At 42.9% G+C, this 13,639-nt stretch overlaps 1 protein-coding gene across 1 annotated transcript in view; it reads left to right on the top strand.

Annotated features, from left to right (window-relative positions):
* Positions 1-13,639, top strand: part of cadps2 (Ca++-dependent secretion activator 2) — a 271,611-nt gene that overhangs the window by 30,936 nt on the left and 227,036 nt on the right. Inside the window, exon 2 of the mRNA XM_083973873.1 lies at positions 12,930-13,043. Coding sequence (XP_083829999.1) covers positions 12,930-13,043 — 114 coding nt within the window. The remainder of the gene's footprint in view (positions 1-12,929; positions 13,044-13,639) is intronic.

Here is a 13,639-nt window from a genome sequence, read left to right as displayed (position 1 = left end):
AGGAAGGGTTGAGTTTGTAGTACATTTTTAAGACAAACTTTGGATCAATGTGACCAATTTCCCATTAAAATACATGGGGGATTGGGGGAAAAATGCAGTTTAGGCAGAAACGATGGCTCTTCACATCAAACTCGTGAAGTTTCTGCAGAGATCGTTTGTCTCACTTTGGTCTTCATTAAGTCTCTTCTCATTAACGTGGAGTCGTTGGCTTGTTTCATCCTCGTCTCCGTCTCGTCTCCTGGACACAGACATCAGAGTGACAGCGATCACTCCCCGAAGACAAACACCACCTCCCCTCCCTTTATCAACACCAGCAGCTGATCACACACACACACACGCACACACACACCTGACCCACACCAGCTCTTTACAACCAGGTCAGTTCAGGTCAGAGAAGCTCAGACAGTTTGGGATTTGATGCTTCGTCTCCTCAAACCTCCGATCTGCTTCTTTACCTTTATCTCTCTGTAGAAATAAACGCTGCAGATTTTCCGTCGCTGCTGCAGGACGAGACCAGACGGGTTCATCAGACTCTGGAACATTAAGATTTAGATTTTCATAACGTTTGCTTCGGTACACGAACTCGTCCTACACGTCTAATTGATGCACACAGACCGACGCCAATGAACGTTTTCTCCTGGTTTTTAAAGTCAGGTTGGATTTTTCTACCTTTTGCAGAATAATTTTCCATCTGTCGTCCATCCAGGTCTCTTGGACACAGTGTCCTGGCAACAGCATGAAGGAACTTCTTCATATTTGACACAAATGTCCAATGAACTGATTAGATTTCGGCGATCAAAAGGTCAAACGTCACATTAACTCCAGAATAATCCGTCTGCTGCCTCCGTCTCAGTGATCTGATATGTGATTGGCTCTTTCACAGTGAACTGAACTTTTTTTTTTTGAAACATCAGATATTATTATAGACAAAACAATAAATCAATAATAAAACCAACAACCTGAGGCTGAGGATGATGAAATCTTTCCCAAACACAGGTAACAGTGTCGTCATAAACTGCTGCTGTCGCCTCAGACTTCCTGTTTCTGTTGGATCAGCTGGAGATACGAGGGTTTCACCTGACAGACGGGAGGTCCAGTGTCTCGTGATGAAGGAGCTAGTGAAGTGTGTGTGTGTGTGTGTGTGTGTGTGGATCATACATTTCTCCTCCTGTCACTTCTGTTGTGCACAAACGATTTCAGTCTGAAGCTGAAACGTCTCTGAGAGGAAGAGGACAATCAGCCAGTTTGTGGCTTAGTGGGCTGTGAGTGTGTGTCAGAGTGTGTATGTGTATGTGAATGTGTGTGTGTGTGTGTTGCCTGGAGGTTGTTAGGAGCTGCAGTCTTACTGGTGTGTTCATGGCCACGCAGAAAAAAGAAAAAGAGAGATTCTTGTGATGTCGTCGGATCACCAACATCCATCTGAAACTGAGTCTGATGTTTAAAGTGATGGTTGGTAAAACCTTGCAGCTACCAGCTCACTGTCATAGATTCATCATTGAAGAAGCTGGAGGTTCTGGTCCACCACCTCCCAAAGGTCAAAGGTCGACCTGGAGACTGTGGAGGTTGTTCTATGCTGCGTTCATTAGGGCTGGGACGATACGCTTTTCTCCCGATTCGATTCTTCTACGATTTTTTGGATGGCGATTCGATTTAAATTGCGATTCTACGATATTGCCGATGCTCTCGATTTTTAGTCTGCAATTTTAACATTTATCTGCACACAAGCACTGAAGGAGCCTATAAACTAACATACTCCATTATAAAGTGAACTTAAACCCTTTTCAAAACCTGGACTCTCTATATGTAAAAAAAGCGAACAAATGCACATTGCACAATATAAAAAAAGAAAGAAAAAAGAAACGATTAAAAAAAAAAAACTCAATCTTTGAAAAACATTTATTATATGTAAATTAAATTTAAAAATCGTCAAAAAAGATATCACGATATTTATGTGAATAGATTTTTTCTCCCACCCCTAGCGTTCATAATAACTTGGAAGTCTGAAAAAATGAGCTCAGAGTTGTCAAAAATGAATTGAACGGCGTCGAACTCGGAAATTTCAGGTCGGAAACTCTGGTATAATTTCAGCGGCCTTCGTCTTAAATTGTAAGAATTAAAAAATGTAAAGCTATTTGTTGAGGTTTTAATGCGTATTTTTTTCCCTATGCATTGATAGATAGATTTGTATTTAACAGATTTTAAAATACAAATAAATTGGCCTGTAGACCGCAACTATACATGTATAACATTGTTGAGGAATCAAAACACAATAAAATCTAAAAGACTTGTCGTTATTTCTATTATGGTCCTCGTATGTAACAGAAATATCGTTTAACGGTTATCTCTAGGCTATAACGTTATATGTGCACTCCAAAATAAACATGATTTGCTGCTGCATAACTTTTTCGTATTGAGCGATGAGCCTCAATATGTCAATCTTCCTTGTGGGTATCCTTGGTGGCGGCTACTGAAACTATGAAAATGTAAACATTCAATTCCAGCCGCTTACGTTTTTAACGTTTGGAAAAAGATGGATAGCTAGCAGGTCCAGCACCGAAGTTGTTGCAGAATTCATAGCTAACATTCGAGAAATTGGTTTTAATTGGACGCAACATTAGGACGAGTCATCAAACGTCTTCAAAACCACCTTTCTTCTTGATGCTCAGTTTGCATCGAGTTGCTGCCACGTGATTGGACGATTAGATATTTGCCTTAATGAGCAGTTAAACAGGTGAATCTGATCATTTGTCGGTTCAGGGAGCTGGATCGAGACTCTTTGTTCTGTCTTGTGTTGATGAAACCGTTTCCTGCTCTCGCCGTCGTGTCTCGGACAATAATGGATTTTATTTCTAGAGCGTTTTAGAGACGCTCAGCTTCCTCCTGCCCAGAGTTCATCTACTAAGTGAAGATACAGCAGAGATGGAAATGTAGAAGAACCGAGACGGTGAAAAGGAGCTGAAAGTCCAGTTTCAAGTACTGAGGAGGGTTTAATGTCCGAGGAGGAGGAGGAGGAGGAGGAGGAGGAGGATGAAGAGGAGGGAGCAGAGAGCAGAGAGGAGGGATTTCTGCTGAAGGTCAAAGGTTTTGTTGCTTTTAGATGTTCAGGGTTCCTACGCAAGTATGGAAAGTATAGAATAATATGGAATTTGATTTTATACATTTCCAGGTCTTGAAAAGTATGGAAAATGGAAACTATTGTATGGAAATATATTTATCTTAATACTTATTCAGTCTTATTCACATTTTGTATGTGCTATTGTAGGCTACCTACAATCTCCTGGAAATGATTTGGTTACATAATGGCATACAAATTCAGAATAATGAAAACAAATGATTAATTGCATGATTTATTAACATGAAACACGTCTATTGGCTCAAATGTCACAAATTATTTGAATTTTTTTACTGAGACACTGCAAAAACTCAAAATCTTTCCAAGAATATTTGCCTTATTTCTTGTGAAAATGTCTCATTTCTAGTCAAAACTAATCTCTTTCCACTTAAAATTAGACTCATCACCTAAAAATTAACTTGTTTTTAGATCATTTTCACTTGTTTCAAACTAATTTTCACTTGAAATAAGTAGAAAAATCTGCTAGTGAAAGCAAGATTTTTGTGCATGTAATAAGGAAGAAAAAACTTGCTCCACTATCAGATTTTTCTACTTATTTCAAGTGAAAATCAGCTTGAAAGAAGTAAAACAAGCTACTTTTTATGTGATGAGTCTTATTTTAAGTATAATGAGATTTATTTTGACTAGAAATGACATTTTGACTAGAAATAAGACAAATATTCTTGGTAAGATTTTGAGTTTTTTGCAGTGGAAGTCCGGAAATTAGGAAAAAGTATGGAATTTGGAAATTTAAAATGTGTAGGAACCCTGGATGTTGTGGTCGATGTTGTTGTTGATGGAGGAGTTATTGGTGGATTTGTGAAGGATTTCTTCTTATTTCAGACTCAGAGTGGAGCTGAGCTGAGTTTTATCTGCTGATGCTGATGTGTTGTCATGTGTCTGAGGAAGATGAGCCTCCTGCTCCTCTTCTTCCTCCTCCTCCTCCTCCTCCTCCTCCTCCTCCTCCTCCTCCTGCTGAGTCGTCTCTCGACCTTCAGACCAAACAGCTGCAGCTCTGAGCTGAAATAAAAGAACCAGACACGACGGGAAAACATTTAGTTTGTTCAGCTGCAGAAACAGAAACAGAAACAGAAGCTTCGTGTCCTGCAGAGATCAAAGACTTTAATCACCACGGCGACCAGATATGATGATGATGATGATGGTGATGATGTTGATGAAGAGGAAGCTGTCCTGTTGTTGCCCAGATGTTGTGAACAACAGGAGAAACGTCATGTCGGCGTCTCACAGGTGATAACATCCAGGCAGGTGTGAGCTGTCGTAGGATCACCTGCAGCTGTGTGTGTGTGTGTGTGTGTGTGTGTGTGTGTGTGCGTGTGTGTGTGTGTGTGTGTACAGACTCTCCCTGCCTCTGTCCATTAGTCTGAGACGTCTGACACAGATGTCTCGCCCCCTGTTTTCTCTCTGACAGCTCAAAGTGCTGCTGGGAACCTAGAGAGGTGTTACAGAGGAATGTCACACACACACACACACACACACACACATTGCGTTTTGTGTGTGTATTGATCTGCCATTGGGTGGGTCTTCCTCTTCCTCCTCCTCCTCCTCCTCCTCCTCTTCCTCGCTGCCCGAATAAGCCGCTAACTGTCCTGGATAAACTATCACCTCCTTCCAGTCAGGAGGAGCTCAGGTTAAAGCCTCGGAGCATAAACAAACACCGATGTGCACTGCATACTACGTAGTATACACACACACACACACACACACACACACACACACACACACACACACACACACACACACACACACACACACACACACACACACACACACACACACACACACACACACACACACACACACACACACACACACCTGGTGAAGCTTTTGCAGCCTCACACAGGAGAAAGCTGCAGGTCGGATGCTTCACTGTCACAGCTGGAGGTGAAGAAGCTGTTAAACTCCTGGGGTCTCCACGACGACACAGCAGCTGATTCCTTAATGAAGAAGCTCCTGTTTCTGTGTCTTTAAAGGGACATTGTGTAACTTCTCCTGTCATCTCTTCATGAAAATCGATTATTTGGTTCAAAAGTCTGTTTTTCATTGATCAGTAATCCCCCCATCAACAAAGTGAAGTGTTCCTTTCAGCTCTGAATGAGCCGTTCATATCATTCATATCTCCATGGAGCGGGTAAGCTCGGTGCTGCTGCCATGTGGTGTCTCCATGTTTTTACGTTCACTGGCAGCGTGACGGTAGGAAACCACGGAAACTCAGCGGAGACACCGGAGCTGTCGGCTCAGGTGGAGGTGGCGTCTGTGAAGAGTCACCGCGGTAACGCAGTGAGGAGGAATGGAGCGTTACACTGATGCTGCATTCACCTGCAGTCGGGCGGACGGCCGTCGCTAACAAACCAGATGTCATTTTAGTCACAGAAGTCCAGAGAAAGCCGGTAAAACAATACCACATCGCCATGACAACATATTGTCACGTGTATTGTTTTGCCACTTGTTTACATAGAGGCTTGTTTATGCCGTTACGTGCAGCGGCTGTCGTCCGTCTGCCATCTAACCGATTTCACGTGAATGCAGCATGAAAAATACGACTGAGTTGTTTGCGATATACAACCACAACGCTAGATGTTCCTTTAAAGGTAGAGTCTGTGGTTTTGTTCGTTGCTCGGACCCTCCTCTCGGGCTAAGCTGTGTAGCCTCCTGCCCCAGACAGCAGCAGTTGTCATGACAACAAAGGAAAGGAAATACAGTCAGAGTGAAGCGCTGGAGCCGTGGGCCGATACTCGACCGTCACCGACACCGGGAGCCTCGGTGTTATGTTGTTATGCTGTTGTGGTGAGCTGGGAAGTCGGATGCTAACTGCTACCACTAGCCGAAGTTAGCATCAAGCTAGCTCACTACAACGGTCCTCATACTTGTTACCAGTGTCGGTGATGGTGGGGAATCGATCCGCGGCTCCAGCGCTTCACTCAGACTGTATTTCTTTTTCTTTGCGGTCCTGACTGCTGCTGCTGAGAGAAAGAGACGTGCTAGCACTTGTTAGCATCAGAGACAGCTAGTGCAGCTAACAGCCCTGAGCCTCGTAGCTTCACCTGAGCTCCGTCATTGGCTGGAGAGAAAACACAGACTCTCTCGCTCTCCACCCAGAAACGTCCCCGTGCACAACAAAACAAAGCAAAAGACCAAAATACAGGCAGGGGGAGGGGGGGCTGCAGACACAGCCCCCACCACACAGGACTAGAAGCTCATAGTGATGATTAAGACGGATTTCATTTGTATGTCTAGCGTTTACTTTTGGGCAAAAAACTCACCCTTTAATGTAGATGCATGTTGCTTGTTAACGTAAACATGTCACATCTTTGTAGACGTTGTGACCAGAGCTTCGTGTTGATCCTGGTTCCTGCTGTCAAACTAAATGAAACGGAGCCTTTCCTGCCTCCAAGACGTCTGCAGCAGCTCGGTCATTAACGTCCTGACGACTGGACCTGCTGACATCTGATCAGCTCTGTGGATCTGACAGGTAACGGTTGGACTGATGGATGGTGATTGACAGTGTGACAGCTCTGTGACTGAGCTGTCTGATGGGATCACATCACAGCAGAGACCGAGGAGGAACCTCCAGTCTGTTTGTTCTGATGCATCAGGAGCTCAGGAAACACATCAGAGGAGGTCTGGACTGGTCGGCAGGGATCTGGTGATGAGACACCAATCCTAAAGGGTAGTTAGGTTAACGGAGCTTAGGTTAGGTTGGTTTGGTTTAGTCGGTTTGGTTATTGTTGTTTGGTTTGATTGGTTTAGTTTAGTTTGGTTTGGTTTGGTTTGGTTCTGGTTGGGTTGGTTGGGTTTGATTTGATTTGATTGGTTTGGTTTGGTTTGGTTAATTTACCTTGGTTTAGTTAATTTGGTTTAATTTGGTTTGTTTGGCTTGGTTTGATTGGACTGGTTTGGTTTGGTTTGGTTTGGTTGTTTGGTTGGTTAAGTTTGGTTAGTTTAATTTGGTTATTGTGGTTTGGTTTGATTAGTTTGGTTAGTTTGATTGGTTTAGTTTAGTTGGTTGGTTTCGTTTGGCTAGTGTAGTGTGGTATGATTTGGTTAGCTTGGTTAGTTTGGTTTGGTTCGGTTTGGTTGGTTTGGTTTGGTTAGTGTAGTTTGGTTACTTTGGCTTGGCTTGATTAGTTTGATTGGTTTGGTTGGTTTTGTTAGTGTAGTTTGGTTACTTTGGCTTGGTTAGGTTTGCTTAGTTTGATTTGGTTTGGTTAGTTTGGTTTTGTTTGGGGAGGTTAGGTTGTTTGGGCTTGGTGGGTTGGTATGGTTAGGTTAGGTTTGGTTTTGGTTTGGTTTGATCATTGATCTCACTGTATACACGGCTATTATCCCGTTAGCTTACCGTGATCCTAAGAGACTTTAAAGAGACTTTAAAAGCTTTAAACTGGATTAACTGAGTCAAATCTCAACACTCAGACATGAAATGAGGATTTTTAGGATCTAATAAAGTCAAACTGTTAGCAGGAATTTGATCTTGAAATCCTCTTGGACGTAAAAATATTGGCGACGCATTTCAGACAATATCAGTTGAAGTGTGGAAATTTTCAACACACACACACACAGTCAGACAGGAGTAGATTATGTTCCTTCTTCCTGTGAATGGTAAAAAATCCTGGAAGTGATTTGCTGCTGAGCTCTGCAGCCTCTCTCCCTCTTTCATCGCCCCCCTCCTTTCAGGTGATGCAGCAGTAATGGCCTAACCTCCCCCAACCACCCAACCCCCCCAACCCCCACCCCTTCCCTCCGTCCGTGTCCATGAAATGAGAAAGTCTGGAAGTGCACGGTTAAAAGCCGCCTGTCAGGTTTCGGGTGAATTTCTGTTTGTACCTCTTCTTCCTCCTCCTCTACGCCGCTTTGTCCAGGAAATGAATTTATCCCGGTGGTGGTGGTGGTGGTGGTGGTGGTGGGGGGGTTAAAAGGAGGCGAGAGGACACTTCACTGGTTACGCATCAGTGACAGGAAACATCCAGGTGGCCGTTTGATTTCTCTCTCAGGTCGCTTGTCCTGCTCGTTCTGCTGGTTCCTCGGCGACATCCCAGCGAGCTGAGGTCAGAAGGTCGACGCTCGGCTGTGAGAGCAGAGAGACGACACGATTATCTGCTGCTCCGCTCTCATCTGTCTGAAACACAGAGCTGCAGGAAACTAAACTTCTCTCCTGTCACAGCCCAAACTTTCTCCCGTCAGCACCTTCTCCAGTCTCTTTGTAAAGTGAAATAGTTTAAACTTCTTCCACGTCAGGGAGTGTTTTATTATTTTTTTTTTATTTTTATTTTTAAGAGCTGATCCATGAGAAGATTAAAAAAAAAAACATCTCAGTGTAGTTTTCCATCTCCTCTCTCAGCTTCTCTCTGGAGCTTCTGGTAACAACAGGTCGGTGTCAGCCAATCAGAAGAGAGGAGGAGGCTCTGAGCCTCTCTGCTGATTGGCTGACTGTTTTCTAAAGTGATCCAATAAAACTGAGTAGATTTCAGAATAAAACACTCAGAGAAACCAAATCCTGCAACGTTGTTATTGAATGGTGTGTCCAGGTGGTGATGAGGGGGCGGGGCTTAGTTGTGACATCACAAAGTGACAGGAAGTCCTGACGGCTGGTTTTAAGGCTCAGTTTCTGAATACAGGCTGTGTGCATTTCTCTGTGGACTGAGGCTTTGATACTTTCACAGTATTAATATAGAACCTAGAGCTGCTTTATAATCACACTACACATGGACATCTACCTTTATACTGTATGGAGCTTTAATACAAACATCTACCTTTATACTGTATGGAGCTTTAACACAAACATCTACCTTTATACTGTATGGAGCTTTAACACAAACATCTACCTTTATACTGTATGGACCTTTAACACAAACATCTACCTTTATACTGTATGGAGCTTTAATACAAACATCTACCTTTATACTGTATGGAGCTTTAATACAAACATCTACCTTTATACTGTATGGAGCTTTAATACAAACATCTACCTTTATACTGTATGGAGCTTTAACACAAACATCTACCTTTATACTGTATGGAGCTTTAACACAAACATCTACCTTTATACTGTATGGAGCTTTAACACAAACATCTACCTTTATACTGTATGGAGCTTTAACACAAACAAAGAATCACAGTAAATCTTGATGTATCTTGAAGTATGTTGCATCATTGTGCTACAAACAACATGATTATTTCAGTAGTTCATGACCGAAACTCACAGACTGAACAACGCCTTATTTAAACTCCTTTGTTTTTACCTCAGGTGGTTGTAGCTCCTTGTTGTCAGAGCTTCATGATGATCTACTTTACTAAATCCTATCTCACCCCTCGTCCTCTGTCTCCTGATACAAGAGGACAAACGAGTGTCTTCATCGTCTCCGTCCTCAGGCTGCAGCGCCGAGTCGACCTTCAGCAGGAGTTTCCTCTTTATCTCTAATGAACTGTGCTGTGCTCCAACCTGTTAGACTGAGGCCGACTCATTTTAAATGTGAACATCCAACAACAACCTGCTGCTTTCCTTAAATTCACCTCCCCCCCCTTCATCCTCCTCCTCCTCCTCCCGTGGTAAACGGCTGAATCCGCTGCGTTTCCATTTAGACACAGAGAACGTGGAGAGGCCCACACAGAAAGCTGGCAGCGTGAGATAAGTCGCTGCCCACTTTGTGTCACAGGAAATTGGCACTTTGACTTTTCCACAATGTGTTTGTGTTTGCAGCAGCAGCAGCGGTGGCGGCGCAACAAGCCCAAGAATAATGGTTTAATTTCCCCCCCACGACGCCACCGTCCTCCTCAACGCCTCATACATACATACATAATATTTATATATGCAGCTCATGAGCCGCTGATTCTGTCGCTCATGAAAACTTAAAGGGATAGTAGCATTTTTTTTTAAGTGGGATTGTATGATCTACAAATAGCCCCTAAGTACTTTAATTGCAGTAGAAGACTCTCTGCACTCCTCCCGTTAGCAACGCCAGCCCATAATAGCCCTGCCCAGAGATTTACAACATACAGTGTTGTGAACAGACCCAAAGAAACGGCCTATTTTCACGGCCTAAAAGAGGTTTTACCTGAAAAAAAATACACAGTTCCATTGTTCACTATAATATAATTTTTTCCAGCCCTTCAAAGTGCAGGAAAAACACAGTTTTTATTTGGACCTAACCAACTGCTGATCGGCGGGCGCTAACCCTGGGCGGAGGGATACGTGAGTTGGTTAGGTCCAAATAAAAACTGTGTTTTTCCTGCACTTTGAAGGGCTGGAAAAAATTATATTATAGAGAACAATGGAACTGTGTATTTTTTTTAATGTAAAACCTCTTTTAGGCCGCGAAAATAGGCCGTTTCTTTGGTAGTAAATGGGATAGTAGCTGTCCCATTTAGAAAAAGTGGATTTGTTTTATTTTAAATATTTTATTTCATTAGGGGAAAAGTGGCACTTTCTGCTGTTTATTTGAATAGGAAATATTGAAAGACAAAATGCAATTTACACATGGAAATCCCACAAGCCCCGCCCCCTCGACATTTTGACACTCCATTTTGACACTCCATTTTTTTTGTCGAGGGGAGCATGTGTCGATTTTTTGTCGATTTGTCGACAAAAAGTCCTATCCCTAGTTAGTTTAGTTGGTTGGTTTGGTTTGCTTAGTGTGGTTTGATTTGGTTAGTTTAGTATGGGGTGGTTAAGTCGTTTGGGCTTGGTGGCTTGGTAAAACCTCTTTTAGGCCGTGAAAATAGGCCGTTTCTTTGGGTCTGTTCACAACACTGTATGTTGTAAATCTCTGGGCAGGGCTATTATGGGCTGGCGTTGCTAACGGGAGGAGTGCAGAGAGTCTTCTACTGCAATTAAAGTACTTAGGGGCTATTTGTAGATCATACAACCACACTTTAAAAAAAAATGCTACTATCCCTTTAAAACCTCTCACACTGCAGCACAGTCTGTCAGCCCAGGTTCACTGGGCACCGAGCCGCTCGCCGCGCGGCCGCTGACATTTATTGGAGAGATTTTATTTTCTGTGGCTTCGACTCAGCTGAGGAAAACATATTTCTTTCTTTATCAAACCAGGCGCTTGACAGTGTTTGATGGTGGGTGGATGAAGAGGTGGAGTAGAGAGCTGTAGGGAGTAATTATCTGATTAATCAGGTGATAATTGGGTTTAAAAAAACATACAAAACCCAAATAAACATCCACATGAGGTGTTCTTCTACTGGAGGTCACGGCCGTAAACATCCTGGTTCGTACAGCTCAGATACTGACGATGAAGCTGTTGTTTAAGCAGCTTGTTGATTTCTGCACAAACACACAAAAACACACATTTCCATTATCACATCTCCGCTGTTGCACCCAAGTGTTGTGTTCAAGGACACGTTGACGACAACAGACTCTGTAAATGTGTTGTTTGTCTCACAAAGCAGGACGTGGTTTTCTACTGAGCTGCACAGTTTCTTTGTTTGTATATTTATGAAGTTAAATCACATAGGAGCTGAACAACACAAGGACATAAACTCCACATTAAACATTAAACCCAGAGAGTTTAAAGAAACAATAGACTTCACCTTGGTTTCTTATCGACCGACACTGCACTCAGATCAGCTGATTAATGGGTCGGGCCCTGATTAAAAGAAAAACAAGACAAGGTTGAAATATTTCACTTAAAAGGATAGTTCAACATTTTGGCAAATTGGCCTGTTGCCATAATCCTTACTATAGTTTTAGGAGTAGCTGAATTGTCGGTGCAAGCTGTTTTTAGAACGGTGGAGCAGAGCCGTGAGCTGCTCAGAGCGACACTATTGAAGCTGATGGAATTTCTTGGTTTCCCTCATCAAACTCATCAATTACACAATCCAACAACTCCACAACGCTCTGGTGGACAAGTCTACAACTCTGTGTGGTAACGTTGTGTTATTATCTCATAGCGTGGTGAATGTGCAGGTCACAACTTGTCCACCAGAGCGTTGTGGAGTTGTTGGATTGTGAATCTGATAATTTTGATGAGGGAAACCAAGAAATCCCATGAGCCTCCGTAGCGTAGCTCTGAGCAGCTCACGGCTCTGATCCACTGTTCTAAAAACAGCTTGCACCGACAATTAAAGGTAACGAACCTACTGCTATGACTGTAGGGATTATGGCAATGTGCCACTCTGCCAAAATGTTGAACTATCCCTTTAATGTATAAAATGATCCTAGAATAGATGGATTAAAAAAGTTTCACTCTCTCACAACAATTAAATTACAGAAGAAAACAAACATTTACACACGATTTCACTGATTATCATATAAACAGCACCTGCACTGGATTCTTTAACGGAGGTAAATCAACTCAGAAACACGCAGCAGCAACAACAATGATGATGAATAACAAACTCAAATAAAAACAAGGTTTGATGTTAAAGGAAGTGATCTGAAGCCTTAAACTCGTCAGTGAAGTCAAACGAACAAAGTTTAACAGTTAACGAGTTCAAATCTTCAGTTTTCTCCCTTTTCAACGTCTTCATCCGTCTTCAAACACGTCTGAACTTTTTCCCCAGACCGATTCATCTTCTTCTTGTTCCTCTCGTGTTGTTTCTGCCGACGACCTCGACTTCCTAATGAAAGACATTTGTTTGATAATGAGACTCCTCTTCTCTGTAATGACGCTGTCGCTCTTTAACAATGAGTCTAATCTTGTTCTCTTTGTTCTGTCTCTCATCCGTCCTGCTCTTCGTCTCCATCTGTGATTGATGACGCCCTCCTCTGCCTCAACGTCTCTCTCTTCTCTCTCTCTGTGGTTTTTCCTCTCCATCATCATCATCCTCATCATCTCCTCTGTCTCTCCAGGTGAACAAGCAGCAGCTGCAGGCGGTGAAGGAGAGGTTTCTGGCCTTCCTCAACGGAGAGACTCAGATCGTGGCCGATGAAGCTTTCTGCAACGCAGTGAGGAGCTACTACGAGGTGAGATGTTTATGTTTTTATATCTCTGCTGTGGAACGTGACACCTGCTGAGGTGAATCCAGGTGAATCCAGGTGAATCCAAGTATCCTCAGGAGGCGGAGTCAAAGCAGGACTCTTGTTTGTTTGGTTTAGAAGTTCAGAAAATTTTTGACAGGCGATGTTGGTGGTGTTTTGTTTTATGTCCTTTGGTTTCTTTGACGTAGCGATACCTGAGAAGGTCTCTTCCAGGCCTTTTGTTCACCTGTGTAGAAGGTTTTACCTTTTATAAAAGACAGGCTGTGTCTGTTTGACTTCAGCATGTCAACTAGCAGACGTTAGTGTAGCAATTGCAATGTCGGGCAGAGGCAAGGCAAGGCAATTTTATTTGTATAGCCCATTTTTACAAATGGTAAATGGTCTGTATTTTATATAGCGCTTTTCCATCGGAAACGATACCCAAAGCGCTTTACAGTATATCATACATCACATTCACCCATTCACACACACATTCACACACTGATGGCGGAAGCTGCCATGCAAGGTGCTAACCACGACCCATCAGGAGCAAGGTGGGTAAGGTGTCTTGCCCAAGGACACTACGGCAGCAACCAGGACAG

Source organism: Trachurus trachurus (genome assembly GCF_905171665.1).
Source record: "Trachurus trachurus genome assembly, chromosome: 6".
In the NCBI taxonomy this organism is placed as follows: Eukaryota; Metazoa; Chordata; class Actinopteri; order Carangiformes; family Carangidae; genus Trachurus; species Trachurus trachurus.
This window is presented reverse-complemented; position numbering and strand designations above follow the sequence as displayed.